Source organism: Gorilla gorilla, chromosome 15 (genome assembly GCF_029281585.2).
Source record: "Gorilla gorilla gorilla isolate KB3781 chromosome 15, NHGRI_mGorGor1-v2.1_pri, whole genome shotgun sequence".
Lineage (NCBI taxonomy): Eukaryota > Metazoa > Chordata > Mammalia > Primates > Hominidae > Gorilla > Gorilla gorilla.
This window is the reverse complement of record NC_073239.2, coordinates 69,414,889-69,428,514: the sequence shown is the minus strand read 5'-3', so window position 1 is coordinate 69,428,514 and position 13,626 is coordinate 69,414,889. Positions and strand designations below refer to the sequence as shown.

The 13,626-nt window shown below is 38.3% G+C and overlaps 1 protein-coding gene across 5 annotated transcripts in view; it reads left to right on the top strand.

Annotated features, from left to right (window-relative positions):
• The window catches only part of TXNDC16 (thioredoxin domain containing 16), a 125,729-nt gene that overhangs the window by 72,845 nt on the left and 39,258 nt on the right, over positions 1-13,626 (top strand). For all 5 annotated transcript variants that reach the window (XR_008671330.2, XM_004055177.4, XM_055361390.2 and 2 more), the window contains exons 15-16: positions 8,756-8,924; positions 9,258-9,394. Coding sequence is in view for 4 of the 5 variants with exons in the window: in XM_004055177.4 (XP_004055225.2) it covers positions 8,756-8,924; positions 9,258-9,394 (306 nt within the window). In the remaining variant the exon portion in view is untranslated. The remainder of the gene's footprint in view (positions 1-8,755; positions 8,925-9,257; positions 9,395-13,626) is intronic.

The following is a 13,626-nucleotide window of genomic DNA, read 5'->3' as shown; positions in this document are numbered from 1 at the left end:
TCAATTCTAGGAACTTTCTGGATGAGTCTTTAGGGTTTTCTAGATAAACAATCATATCATCAGCAAACAGCAACAGTTTGACTTCCTCTTTACCAGTTTGGATGCCTTTATTTCTTTCTCTTGTCTGATTGCTCTGGCTAGGGCTTTCAGTAGTGTGTTGAAGAGGAATGGTGAGAGTGGGCATCCTTGTCTTGTTCCAGTTCTCAGAAGGAATACTTTCAACTTTTCCCCATGCAGTATTATGTTGGCTGTGGGTTTGACATAGATGGCTTTTATTACATTGAGGTATGTTTCTTGTATGCCAGTTTTGCTGAGAGTTTTAATCATAAAGGAATCCTGGATTTTATCGAATGCTTTTTCTGCATCTATTGAGATAATCATGTGATTTTTGTTTTTGATTCCGTTTATGTGGTGTATCGCATTTATTGACTTGTGTATTTTAATCATCCCTGCATCCCTGGTATGAAACCCACTTGATCATGGTGGATTATCTTTTTGATATGTTGTTGGATTCAGTTAGCTAGTGTTTTGTTGAGGATTATAGCATCTATGTTCATCAGGGATATTGGTCTGTAGTTTTCTTTTTTGGTTATTTCTTTTCCTGGTTTTGGTATTAGGGTGATACTGGTGTCATAGAATGATTTAGCGAGGGTTCCCTTTTTCTCTGTCTTGTGGAATAGTGTCAGTAGGATTGGTACCAATTCTTCTTTGAATGTCTGGTAGGATTCTGCTGTGAGTCTATCTGGTCCTGGACTTTTTTTTTATTGGTAATTTTATTACCATTTCAATCTCACTGGTTGTTATTGCACTGTTCAGAGTAGCTAATTCTTCCTGATTTAAGCTAAGAAGGGTGTATCTTTCCAGGAATTTATCCATCTCCTCTAGGTTTTCCAGTTTATGTGCACAAAGGTGTTCTGAATGATCTTTTGTATTTCTGTGGTGTCAGTGTGATATCTTCCATTTCGTTTCTAATAGAGCTTATTTGGATTTCCTCTTTTCTTTTCTTGGTTAATCTTGCTAATGGTCTATCAGTTTTATTTTTCTTTGCAAAGAACCAGCTTTTTGTTTCATTTATCTTTTGTATTTTTTGTTGTTTCAATTTCATTTAGTTCTGCCCTGATCTTGGTTACTTCCTTTCTTCTGCTGGGTTCGGATTTGGTTTGTTCTTGTTTCTCTAGTTCCTTGAGGTGTGACCTTAGATTGTCTGTTTGTGCTCTTTCAGACTTTGATGTAAGCAGTTAGGGCTATGAACTTTCCTCTTAGCACTGCCTTTGCTATATCCCAGAGGTTTTGATAGGTTGTGTCACTATTGTCATTCAGTTTGGAGAATTTTTAAATTTCCATCATGATTTCGTTTTTGACCCAACGATCATTCAGGAGCAAGTTATTTAATTTCCATGTATTTGCATGGTTTTGAAGGTTCCTTTTGAAGTTGATTTCCAGTTTTATTCCACTGTGGTCTGAGAAAGTACTTGATATAATTTCAATTTTCTTGAATTTATCGAGGCTCATTTTGTTGCCTCTATCATATGGTCTATCTTGGAGAAAGTTCCATGTGCTGTTGAATAGAATGTATATTCTGTGGTTGTTGGGTAGAATGTTCTGTAAATACCTGTTAAGTCCATTTGTACCAGGGTATAGTTTAATGCCATTGTTTCTTTGTTGACCTTCTGTCTTGATGACCTGTCTAGTGCTGTCAGCGGAGTATTGAAGTCTCCCACTATTATGATGTTGCTGTCTATCTCATTTCATAGGTCTATTAGTAATTGTTTTATAAATTTAGGCACTCCAATGTTAGGTGCATATATATTTAGGATTGTGATATTTTCCTGTTGGACAAGGCCTTTTATCATTATATAATGACACTCTTTGTCTTTTTTATAACTGCTGTTGCTTTAAAGTTTGTTTTGTCTGATACAAGAATAGCTACCCCTGCTCGCTTTTGGTGTCCATTTGCATGGAATGTCTTTTTCCACCCCTTTACCTTAAGTTTATGTGAGTCTTTATGTGTTAGGTGTGTCTCTTGAAGGTAGCCGATAGTTGGTTGGTGAATTCTTATCCATTTTGCAATTCTGTGTCTTAAGTGGAGCATTTAGGCCATTTACATTCAGTGTTAGTATTGAGATGTGAGATACCATTCCATTCATCATGCTATTTGTTGCCTGTATACCATTTAAAAAAAAATTGTATCTGTTTTGTAGGTCCTGTGAGATTTATGCTTTAAAGAGGTTCTTTTTTGATGTGTTTCCAGGATTTGTTTCAAGATCTAGAGCTCCTTTTAGCAGTTCTTGTAGCGCTGGCTTGGTAGTGGGCGAATTCTCTCAGCATTTGTTTGTCTGAAAAATACTGTATCTTTCCTCCACTTAGGAAGCTTAGTTTTGCTGGGTACAAAATCCTTGGCTGATAATTGTTTTGTTTGAAGAGGCTGAAGATAGGGCCCCAATCCTTTCTAGCTTGTAGAGTTTCTGCTGAGAAATCTGCTGTTAGTCTGATAGGTTTTCCTTTATATGTTACCTGGTGTTTTTGCCTCACAGCTCTTAAGATTCTTTCCTTTGTCTTAACTTTAGGTAACCTGATGACAATGTGCCTAGGCATTGATCTTTTTGTGATTAATTTCCCAGGTTTCTTTGGGCTTCTTGTACTTGGATGCCTAGTTCTCTAGCAAGGCTGGGGAAGTTTTCCTTGGTTATTCCCCCAAATATATTTTCCAAATAGATTTCTCTTCTTAAGAACACTGATTATTCAGGTTTGGTTGTTTAACATAATCCCAAATTCTTGGAGGCTTTGTTCATATTTTCTTATTTTTTTCTTTGTCTTTGTTGCATTGGGTTAATTCGAAAACCTTGTCTTCAAGCTCTGAAATTCTTTCTTCTGCTTGTTTGATTCTATTGCTGAGACTTTCCAGAGCATTTTGCATTTCTATAAGTGCGTCTATTGTTTCCTGAAGGTTTGATTGATTTTTATTTATGCTGTCTATTTCATTGAATATTTCTCCCTTTACTTCCTGCATAATTTTTTTTCAGTTTCCTTACATTGGGCTTTGCCTTTCTCTGGCACCTCCCTGATTAGCTTAATAACTAACCTTCTGAATTCTTTTTCAGGTAGATCAGGGATTTCTTCTTGGTTTGGATCCATTGCTGGAGAGCTAGTGTGATTTTTTTGGGGGGGTGAGTTAAAGAATCTTGCTTTGTCATATTACCAGAGTTGGTTTTCTGGTTCCTTCTCATTTGGGTAGGCTCTGTCAGAGGGAAGGTCTAGGGCTCAAGGCTGTTGTTCAGTTCCTTTTGTCCCACAGAGTGTTCCCTTGATGTAATACTCTTTCCCTTTTCCTAGGGATGTGGCTTCCTGAGAGCCGAGCTGTAGTGGTTGTTATCCCCCTTCTGGATCTAGCCACCCAGCAAGTCTACCGGGCTCCAGGCTGGTACTTGGGGTTGTCTACACAGAGTCCTGTGGTGTCAACCATCTGTGGGTCTCTCAGCCATGGATACTGGCACCTGTTCCAGTGGAGGTGGCAGAAGGGCAAAATGGACTCTGTGAGGGTCCTTAGCTTTGGTTGATTAATGCACTATTTTTGTGCTGGTTTACCTCCTGCTGGGAGGTGGCACTTTCAAGAGAGCATTGGCTTGAAAGTGCATTGGTATCGGGAGGAACAGGCAGTAGGCAGGACCCTATAACTCCCAAGAGTATATGCCCTTTGTCTTCAGTTACCAGGGTGGGTAGCGAAGGACCATTAGATGGGGGCAGGGCTAGGCGTGTCTGAGCTCAGACTCTACTTGGGCAGGTCTTGCTGCGTCTGCTGTGGGGGATGAGGGTGAGGGTCCCAGGTCAATGGAGTTATGTTCCTAAGAGGATTATGGCTGTCTTTGCTGTGTCATGCAGGTTGTCAGGGAAGTGGAGGAAAGCGGGCAGTCACAGGCCTCACCCAGCTCCCACACGACCCAAAGGGCCAGTCTCACTTCTGCTGTGCCCCCACTCAACAGCACCAAGTCTGTTTCCAGGCAGTGGGTGAACAGGGCTGAGAACCTGCCCCAGGCTACCTGCCTCCCAGCTGCAAAAATAAGTAGGGCTTTCTTTCTTCCCCAGACTGTGGAGTCTGCACGCTGGATTCATGCCCTCCCCCAAGTTCTGGCTAGGAGACTCTTCGATTGGTTCAAACTGTTACAAATTTCAGGGGGAGGTTTCCTTTTCCCTGTGGCCTTTTCTGAGTGCCTCTGGTAGCCCTCCTCAAGGACCCCTTGTGAGGTGAGGCACAATTGGCTTGGTAGGGGACCCAGCTAGTCCACAGGGATTTTCCTGCTGCTTCCTTTACCCATGTATTTCGCTTTCGCTCAGCTCTCTAAATTGACTAAGCTCCAGATAAGGTCAGAATCTTCTCCCGTAATCTAGCCCTTTAGGTTCCCCAGTGGGGGGGTGTGTGTTCAGGGGTGGACGATCTGCCTTTCCCACACAGTTTGAGCACTCACAGTATTTGGGGTGTCTCCCAGGTCCTGCAGGTGCAATCACTTCCTTCAGAGGGTCTGTGGGTTCTTTTGGCTTTCCTAATGTATTGCTGCAGTTTTGGAGCAAAAGTTCCTGAGGCGAGCCTCCACACGCTGTTCTGTCTGTCCCCATTCCTTTTATTTCCCAACCACATTTGATCTAACTTTTGATTATTACTGAGTGAGGGGATAATTAAGTCTGTAGACACTATGATCTGTAATTTTTTTTTTTTTTGAGATGGAGTTTCACTCTTGTCGCCCAGGCTGGAGTGCAATGGCATGATCTCAGCTCACTGCAACCTCCGCCTCCTGGGTTCAAGTGATTCTCCTGCCTCAGCCTCCCGAGTAGCTAGGATTACAGGTGTGCACCACCGTGCTTGGCTAGTTTTTGTATTTTTAGTACAGACAGGGTCCAGGCTGGTCTCAAACTGCTGACCTCAGGTAATCCACCTGCCTCAGCCTCCCAAAGTGCTGGGAATATAGGCATGAGCCACTGCGCCCAGCCTCTAATCATTTTTTTAAAAAGCAGATCCTCTTACTTGCTTTCACATTTTCCTTTATGCAAGGCAAGTTGAAATCTATGGACAAATTTAAGTTTTCTTCTTTTAGATTCTCTAGCCTTATTGGCAAATAATTAGAAGAAAAGCAAAGGAGGAGAAAATATAAATCATAATGAAGTAGTGATTGGATAATGTTCCTCAAGAATATGATTAATTATCCCTCTCTCCACCCCATTTAATTAGACACCAGATGAAAATGGAAAAAGATTTCCTTGCATTCTTTTCTATTAATGACCATATGAAGAGACTACCTGCCCCCTCAATGCAAGGGCTCAGAGTTGTATATGTTTGTAGAATAAAAAAGTAGATAAGCAACCCAGGACTTGTTTTCCTTTTCATTCACTATGTTCTTTATGAATAACAATTTTTTTTGGTAATCAGATATCAGATAAATGGACTATTTTGGAAGTTCAGGGAACTTAATGTAGAAATGCATTGCATAGGTAATTACAATGTTTTGTGTCTATGTTGAAGCCTATACTATAACTTTATAAATTAGGGAAATATAATACCTTGGGCATTTAGTCCTATCATCTGTCTTTCTGACAGATCTGACTTTGTGGGAAAAAGCCATTTGTTATCTCTTAGTCGAAGACAATGAAGAATGTTTTTTACTCTGTCACAAGGTGGCAGCAAATGTCAAAATTTTATACTTACGTAATACCTGTATCTAAGATAATCTGTTTTTTCTTTTAAATTAGGAACCTATTTGAAATTACTGCATTGATAAAGTATATGGGATGTAATACTGTAGGCACCTTAGAATATTAGACTATTCCAACTGAAACATGAGTAAATATTGGAACCATTTTACAGGAATTGATAACTTCAGTATAAGTAGTTATATAACTTTTAGTGATATATATCAGTATTACTTTTCTGGTTTTAAAGATAACATCAAAGTTTTCCATTTCAACTGTAGGGAAAAAGGAATAATCACAGTTTTAGCAGTAGTAGACATGCTGAGGATGCTTATTAAAAGGAAAGAACTGCAGCTGGAAGAGCACTATATTCCATACTTGGGTGGCAAAATATGTAACGTGGCACTTTGTATAAACAAGCATCACCAGATGTTTATTGATGAAATCAAAGCAGCAGCGTTGTCTGGGGTATATACCCTGAGGTTCGTTGTCACGCACCAGGAAAATTTAGGACACGGACACACACAAGTTGTTTAGGAGCAGAGGTTCAATAGAGAGGAGAGAAAGAGAAACAGCTTCCTCTATAGAGGAGGGGGTCTCCAAGTGGAAAGGACTGGCTGGCAGCGAATGTGTCGAGTTTTATAGTCTAGTTTGAGAAGATGATGTCTGACTTACATAGGGCTCATAGACTGCTTCAGTCAGGTATGATGTTTACATAGTGGCATAGGGAAGTCTGGTCGCCCCACCTTAATCTTCTTATACAGATGGTCTTTCCAGTTGTCTGGGGCCATCTTGTCTACTCCTTACAGCACACATGGCTGGCAGAGAAGGGAAGACAGAGTGGCCATCTTGGAAACGTCTAGTCCTTAGTTCCTGCCGGTACGTGCACCCTTGCAGCTTGCAGGCTGCTCTTTGTTAGAAAAAGATTTGGGGCTGCTTTTCACTAAAAAGAAAAACCTTACCGAGGACTCCCATACCCTTGCTATCTGCCTAAGTGATTTCTTCTTAACTCCTATATCAAAATGATTAAAATAAAGGATAAGAGAACTTTGATAGGAAGTCACTTAGCAGGTCTGATTTGGGAAGAAATAAGGGTTTATATTTGTTTATATGCTTATACAAAATTCAAGTATTAATATCCTTTAATGTAAGAATTTAAAATTTGTGAAGAAGTATCAGTGTACATTCTACACATTTTTACTGGGTACATACTGTGTAACAGACATTGTGCAAGGCAGTGGGATATAGTGGTGATAAGACAGACTAAGGCCGGGCGCGGTGGCTCACGCCTGTGATCCCAGCACTTTGGAAGGCTGAGGCAGGCAGATCACGAGGTCGGATCAGGACCATCCTAGGGCTAACATGGTGAAACCCCGTCTCTACTAAAGATGCAAAAAATTAGCCAGGCATGGTGTCACGTGCCTGTCGTCCCAGCTACTCGGGAGGCTGAGGCAGGAGAATCACCTGAACTCGGGAGAGGAAGGTTGCAGTGAGCCGAGATCACGCCACTGCACTCCAGCCTGGGCAACAAGAGCAAGACTCCATCTCACATATACAAAAGCAAAAAAAAAGACAGACTAAATCTTGCCTATATTATCAGATTGTTAACACTAAATCTAAAGTGATAAGTTACTACATCTATAAGAAGTAATCAAGAATCTTTGAAAATATACAAATTAATTTCAATATTAAAAACTTGGTGATAAAATATTAAAATATCACATTCACAATTTTAATCATATGATGAAGTAACATTTAGGCTATATCCTAAATTGATACACAAAGATTCCTTCTTTGATCTAGTATGATACTAAATTTTATCTTTTATTAGAATTTATTCTTTTGAGCTGTATGGTGCTTATTTTATTTAGTGTTTGATCTCTTTCCACACAGTGATTTATAATATTTTAGAGAACTTTACACGTTTTATTATAGAGCAAGTAGGAATTTCTGCTTGAGATTCTACTATGTGTTTTCTTAGGCTGAAAAGAAATTATAATGTTTAGACAGGATAGGTATCTGAAGTCCTGGATGAGTTTCACATATGTCATTTATTCACATGCATATTTAAGGTACTGCAGGTGCTGGAAAATCAATGATAAATAAACAGACATAGTCCCTGCTCTCAAGGAGTTGTCTTGGTAGAGACAGACGTTGATCAGATAATGAATAGTATATAATTACATAAGGAGATAAGGAAAAGAGCATGGTTCTATAATAGCATATATCAAGGGAACCTGATGTAGATCACTGTGTCAGAGAAGGCTAGTCCTTGAAGTTGTACACGGTAAGAAAGATTTAACTCTGCAAAGGTTGGTGGGGGTAAGCTGGTACCAAAACATTTGAGTTTTGAAAAGATATCTCTAGCATTAGTGTAGAGACACTGAATTCAAAGAGGTGAATTAGAAGCCTATTGTAGTTATCCAGGAGAAACGACAACTTGAGTAGTGGCAGTAGAGAGAAATGGACGGTAATTAGAGATATTAAAAATTCAGGTGGTAAAATTGAAAGAACATGCTGATTAATCAATAGGCATGAAGGGCCTTGGGAATGGAGAGGTATGAAAGATGATGCTTTGTTTTTTGAGTTGCACAAGAGCAGCAACATTCACCAACAAACAGAAAAGAAACCATATATGGTTTTAGACTTGTTGAGTTTGAGGAGGTTTCCGTTCAAAGGAAAACAGAGAAGGTAGTAAGGATATATGGGTCTGGAACTTCAAGGAGTTTGGGCCAAAGACATAAATTTAGGATTCATTAGATTGTCTATGGTTATTGAGGTTGTGTAGGACAGGAGTGAAGAAAAACAAGAGAAGGCAGCTTAAGCTGAGCCTTGAGGGACCCCCAACTCTACTGGCTGAAGAGCCTGCAAAAAGGAACAAAAAGGAGAAGCTAGAAAGGAAGGGAAAAGGCCAACAGGGAATGGTGTTGCAGAGATCAAGGGAAAAGAGTGTTTAAGCAGGAGTGTTTCATGCTGAGAGGTTAAAATAAGAATGGGATAGAAAAATACTGAAGATCCTAAGCAAATGCCTTTTCTACAATTAGTAATTACAAATGTGCATTTTCCTTTTATTTAGGCACATCTACTATGCTTCTTACTAGAATAAACTGTGCAGATTGGTCTGATGTATGTACTAAGCAAAATGTTACTGAATTTCCTATCGTAAAGATGTACAAGAAAGGCGAGAACCCTGTATCTTATGCTGGGATGTTAGGAACCGAAGATCTCCTAAAATTTATCCAGCTGTAAGTATTCAGCTTCATTATAAGATCTCTGAATGTTTAGGTCTTTAGAAGTTCTGATTCTCAGACTTTGCTAACACTTAAAATAGGTTAAGGAAGATACTAGAATTGAGATCACAAAATGAATATTCATGAAAGTCTGTGTACATTTCGACACTTTTGGGGAGATAGCAATTTTGTTTAATGAGTCTGATTTTCTTTAAGAATAATATTTAATTTTCTATATTTTGTAAGATATCCTATGTAATGTATTGTTTTCTATGTTTAGTATGCTTTTTTTACAAACTGAAAATATCTTAAAAAATTAATTTGTAATATAGTTATATATTTATCCAGTAACAGGATTTCATATCCAGTGAATATAACATCGATCCAAGAAGCAGAAGAATATTTAAGTGGGGAATTATATAAAGACCTCATCTCCTATTCTAGTGTGTCAGTACTGGGACTATTTAGTCCAACCATGAAAACAGGTAAGCAGAGCTGAGCTTTTAAATTATACAGTAGAGTATATCATTGCTTGCTAGTTTTATTTTTTAAGAATATCTTTTTAAATTATAGAGAATTTCAAAATTATGGAGAAGTTTGAAGAAAAATAAAATATCGTAAGCTAATTATTCAGCAATAGTGTTAAATTTTGATGTAATTTCTTCCATCTTTTTTCTGTGTACCTACAGATTGCATATTTATGTATGTTTTAACATAATTGGGCTAAAACTGTGTATCTAGGTTAGAATCTTGGGTTTTTTTGTTTTGTTTTGTTTTTTTGAGACAGAGTCTCGCTCTGTCACCAAGCTGGAGTGCAGTGGTGTGATGTCGGCTCACTGCAACCTCTGCCTCCTGGGTTCAAGTGATTCTCCTGCCTCAGCCTCCCGAGTAGCTGGGACTACAGGCGCGTGCCACCACGCCCAGCTAATTTTTGTGTGTTTAGTAGAGACGGGGTTTCACCATGTTGGCCAGGATGGTCTCCATCTCTTGACCTCATGATCCGCCTGCCTTGGCCTCCCAAAGTGCTGGGGTGAGCCACCGCACCTAGCCAGAATCTTGTTTTTATTTAACATTACAATGATGTATTGATATTCTTCATGAACATTATGGCTACATAGTATTTGGTGAATATATACATCAAAATGTATTTAAATTTGTTTTTTGTTTTTTTTTGAGACGAGATCTTGCTCTGTCACCTAGGCTGGAGTTCAGTGGCATGATCTCGGCTCACTGCCACCTCTGCTTCCTGGGCTCAAGCAATCCTCCCACCTCAACCTCCTGAGTAACTGGGACCACAGACATGTGCCACCATGCCCAGCTAATTTTTTGTGTTTTTGTAGAGACAGGATTTCACCATGTTGCCCAGGCTGGTCTTGAACTTCTGAGCTCAAGTGATCCACCCATCTTGGCCTGCCGAAGTGTTGGGATTACAGATGTGAGCCACCACACCTGGCCTTATTTAACTATTTGTGAACAATATTTGTACTGTTTCCTTTTTTTTCCTTCTGTATGCGAAGAATATTTTTGAGTCTCTGTATGGATTTTAGACCATATAATGAGTTTAGATTCCCAATAGAATAATGTATGTCTTCTATAAATTGTAGGTTATATACATTACTCATGGTTTTTTGAGTTTTTTTTTGAGACAGGATCTCGCCCTATTGCCCAGGTTGGAGTACAGTGACACAATCACAGCTCACTGCACACTCAACCTCCTGGGCTTAAGTGAGCCTCCCACCTCAGCCTCCTGAGTAGCTAGGATTATAGACCTGTGCCACCATGCCCACTAATTTTTTAATTTTTCGTAGAGATGAGGTCTCCCTGTGTTGCCCAGGCTGGTCTCAAACTCCTGGGCTCAAGCAGTTTTCCTGCCCTGGCCTCCCAAAGTGCTGGTAGTACAGGCATGAGCCACTGTACTTGCCCACTCACTTTTTAAAATGGAGTTTTACTGTTTGTCTAATGAATTGGTGTGAGACCTTTGTATGTTAAGGATATTAAGCTTTTGTCATTTTGTTTCAGTTATTTTCCCTCAGTCTGTTATTTGCTCTTTAGCTTTGTTTAATGATAATTTTATATATCACAGTTTAAAATTTTTTTAATCTATTGATTTTAAGATTTCTTCTATTGCTTTTAGCTATAAAAAACCCTATCGTTTTTGTCACCTAATATTCACCTGTATTTTTTCTTGCTTTAATTTACAATATTTTCCTATTTTAATTTGTCTTGCTTTGTATATTTTTTCTTTTAAAAAAATTTTGATAACATACACATAACGTAAAATTTACCATCTTACCCATTTTTAAGTGTATGTTTTACAAGTATTAAGTATATTCACATTGTTGTACAACTAATCTCCAGAACATTTTCATCTTGCAAAACTGAAACTCTGTACCCATTAAACAACAGTTTTTCATTTCATCCTCCTCCCAGGCCCTGGTAACCACCACTCTACTTTCTGTTTATATGAGTCTGGCTACTCTATGTACCTCATACAGGTGGAATCATACAGTATTTATCTTTTTCTGACTGACTTATTTCACTTAGCATAATGTTTTCAGGGTTCATCTATATTGTAGTATGTGTCAGAATTTCCTTCCAATTTTAGGCCGAATAGTATTCCATTGTATGTATATATCTTATTTTGTTTATCTGTTTATCCATTAATGAATTTTTGGGTTACTTCTACCTCTTGGCTGTTGTGAATAATGCTGTTGTGAACATGGGTATGGAAATATCTCTCTGGGACTCTGCTTTCAATTATTTTGAGTACATACTGAGAAGCGGAATTGCTGGGTCATATGGTAATTCTGTTTTTAGTGTTTGAGGAACCGCAGTACTATTTTCCACCCTGGCTGCATCATTTTACATTCCTACCAACAGTGTACAGGGGTTCCAATGACTTTAACATCCTTGCCAATATTCGTTATTTTATTTTGTTTTTTATGATAGCCATCTTAATGGGTGTGAGGTGATATCTTGTTGTGGCTTTGATTTGCATTTCCCAGACGATTAGTGATGTTGAGCATCTTTTCATTATGTTTCTTGGTCATTTGTATGTATTCGTTGGAGAAATGTCTGTAACTCCTTTGCCTGTTTTTTAATTGGGTTATTTATATTTTTGTTGCAGAAATTCTTTATATATTCTGGATATTATCCTTTATCAAAGATTTGATTTGTAAATATTTTCTCTCATTTCATAGATTGCTTTTTTACTCTGTTGATTGTGATTTTTTTCCCTTTTTTAAAAGTTTTTAACCCTTTAGATATTTTAGTGCATGGGATGAGTGTTGGTGCCAACTTAATTTTTTTTCTAATAGTTAACGTTTATCCTTTTTTTCTCCTCTATATGTGATTTCACCAGCACCATATTGTCCTTATCTATATGTGTGTGTGTGTGATATATGTCTGTTTAATTGTTTTCTATTTTATTCACTTTACCTATTGATACTTAGTCTATTAGTTTTATAATACATGTTGAATATAGAGTCAAGTCTCTGATCTGTCTTTTTAAATATTTTCTTGTTTTTTTTTCTATTGACTCTACTAGGTGAACATTAGTAATTTATACTTATTCTCTTAACTGATTTGGATATCTGCTGCTTGTTTTATGCTTCATTACTGTTTTTCTTTATTTTTTATTATTATTATTTTTTGAGATGGAGTCCTGCTCTGTCACCCAGGCTGGAGTGCAGTGGCGTGATCTCGGCTCACTGCAAGCTCCGCCTCCCGGGTTCACGCCATTCTCCTGCCTCAGCCTCCCGAGTAGCTGGGACTACAGGCGCCTGCCACCATGCCCGGCTAATTTTTTTATATTTTTAATGGAGACGGGGTTTTAACGCATTAGCCAGGATGGTTTCCATCTCCTGACCTCGTGATCTGCCTATCTCGGCCTCCCAAAGTGCTGGGATTACAGGCATGAGCCACCGCGCCTGGCCGTTTTTCTTTATTTTTTAAAATATGGTGTCTGCTTCTTTTGCTTGTATTTTCTCCAGGACTAGAGAAAATGTTCCCCAAAAACATATTTGAACCTATAAAGTTAAAGATCGTTTCAATGATTTGGACTCCCTCTTGTGGAAGATGCTTTTAATTTCTTTTTTGAAGTCTTTTTTTTTTTTTTTTTTGAGACAGAGTCTTGTTCTGTCATCCGGGTTGGAGTGCAGTGGTGTGATCTCAGCTCACTGCAACCTCTGCCTCCCAGGTTCATGCAGTTCTCCTGCCTCATTCTCCCAGGTTGTTGGGACTACAGGCATGTGCCACCATGCCTGGCTACTTTTTGTATTTTTAGTAGAGATGGGGTTCTATGGTTTTTTTTTCTTTGTATGCCATGGTTTCATGTTATGGATTCATATTACCTTTATTGCTGAGCTTTTATTTATTTATTTAATTATTGATTGCATCATACATAATAAAATGTTGGAAATTTTTGAAAGAAAATCCTTCATTCACTTTTCCAACATTTTATTATGAACTTTTTCAAGCATACAGCAAAGTTCAAAGAATTGTACAGTGAACACCCATATACTCACCACCTAGATTCTACCATTAACATTTTATATTTGCTTTAGTATATACCTGTATATCTTTCTACTTATTAATTCACCTTATTTTTGATGCAATTCAAATTAATGTTTTTGCATTCAACTTTGATATGCTTATAACAATTATTTTTACTTTGATAGTTTTACATGGCAGCATAAACTACAGTATTTTTTAAATA